Source organism: Myotis myotis, unplaced genomic scaffold, assembly GCF_014108235.1.
Source record: "Myotis myotis isolate mMyoMyo1 unplaced genomic scaffold, mMyoMyo1.p scaffold_m19_p_1, whole genome shotgun sequence".
Classification (NCBI taxonomy): Eukaryota; Metazoa; Chordata; class Mammalia; order Chiroptera; family Vespertilionidae; genus Myotis; species Myotis myotis.
In genome coordinates this window covers 149351624-149353181 of record NW_023416313.1, presented here as the reverse complement: position 1 = coordinate 149353181, position 1558 = coordinate 149351624, and the positions used below count along the sequence as shown (strand labels likewise).

General features: G+C 42.6%; 1 gene segment (V, D, J or C); it reads left to right on the top strand.

Moving 5' to 3' along the window:
* The first annotated feature begins 801 nt into the window (after positions 1 to 801).
* On the top strand, positions 802 to 1269 carry LOC118673334. The segment is given in 2 exon segments: positions 802 to 847; positions 953 to 1269. Coding segments are annotated over 2 exon segments (363 nt in total).
* Positions 1270 to 1558: the final 289 nt, after the last annotated feature.

Genomic DNA, 1558 nt, shown 5'->3' with positions numbered 1-1558 from the left:
ATGTGTTTGAATGTTTTTGCATGTTTTTAATGTAGTTGATTTCTTTTTTAAAAAAAATATATTTTATTGATTTTTTACAGAGAGGAAGGGAGAGGGATAGAGAGTTAGAAACATTGATGAGAGAGAAACATCGATCAGCTGCCTCCTGCACACCTCCTACTGGGGATGTGCCAGCAACCCAGGTACATGCCCTTGACCGGAATCGAACCTGGGACCTTTCAGTCCGCAGGCCGATGCTCTATCCACTGAGCCAAACCGGTTAGGGCTGATTTCTAATTTCATTCCACTGTGATCTGAGAAGATGCTTGACATGATTTCAATCTTCTTAAACTTTCCAGGAATAACTTTTCCATCTACTTTTATATAACATCTCATTTGTAAAGGACTCTAGGACTAATACACCATTCCAGATTTGGAAAGGAAGAAACATATTATGTGAAAATTGTAGTATATCTCAGGAAAAAAAGCCCTAAAATTAGTTCTAGGGAACTTTGGTTCTGCATCTTACCTCCAGAGGGCGATGTTGCACAAACTAGAGGTCTTGTGGATCAGTATCTGCTCAGCTCCTCCTCCCTGCAGCTGGCTGAGTTCTTTGCCCACAGGACAGGTGACTAAAGTTACATAGTAGAAAGCCACAGGCTCATTTCAGCAGATTTTGCATTTTCATCTAAGCAAGAAACTTGCTCAGCCTACCCTTCCATAAAGCTCCTACTTCCAAGCATTTGGTTTCTGCAGCCACTTTCCTGCCTGCTCAAGGGAGATTTTCCAGAAAGGACCCCACGGAGTTTCTACTGCTCAGCCATGTTCCCATTGCTTATCTCAATACTGGGGATGATATTTGTCCTGAGTGAGTAAAATTTCATAATGGTCTGTAGCTCTACAGGTTCTGATTAGAAATGCTTTCCATAGCAAAATCTGTCCTGCTTTCACTGATATAACATTGATTTTGTAGGAGATGCCAGGGCCCAGTCAGTGGACCAGCCTGACCACCACATCAGTGTTTCTGAAGGAGCCTCGCTGGAGCTGAGGTGCAAGTATTCTTACACTGGAGTTGTTTATCTCTACTGGTATGTCCAAGACCCCAGCCACGGCCTCCAGCTTCTACTCAAGTACCTTTCAGGGGACACCTTGGTGAAAGGCATTAAGAATTTTGAGGCTGAACTTAGGAAGAATGAGTCGACCTTCAACCTGAGGAAACACTTTGCTTATTGGAGTGACTCAGCTGAGTACTTCTGTGCTGTGCGTGCCACAGTGCTGGGAACTGCATGAGGAGCTGAACACAAACTCTGTGAGTCACTAAGGAAGAGAACTGCATTGGAAAGATTTTGGATTGTGACATAGTAGAAGCCACGGTGTTCTTACTACATATTGTAGAGCTGCTCAGGGACTTGCTGAGCCAGTGTGAAGTGGACATACTTTAATGATTGGATATGAGAATTGGGACATGGTACAGGAGAGATAGATTTATTTATTTATCTATTTATTTTTAATCCTCACCCAAGGATATTTTTTCCATTTATTTTTTTAGTGAGAGTAGAGGGAAGGGAGGAAGGTGGAT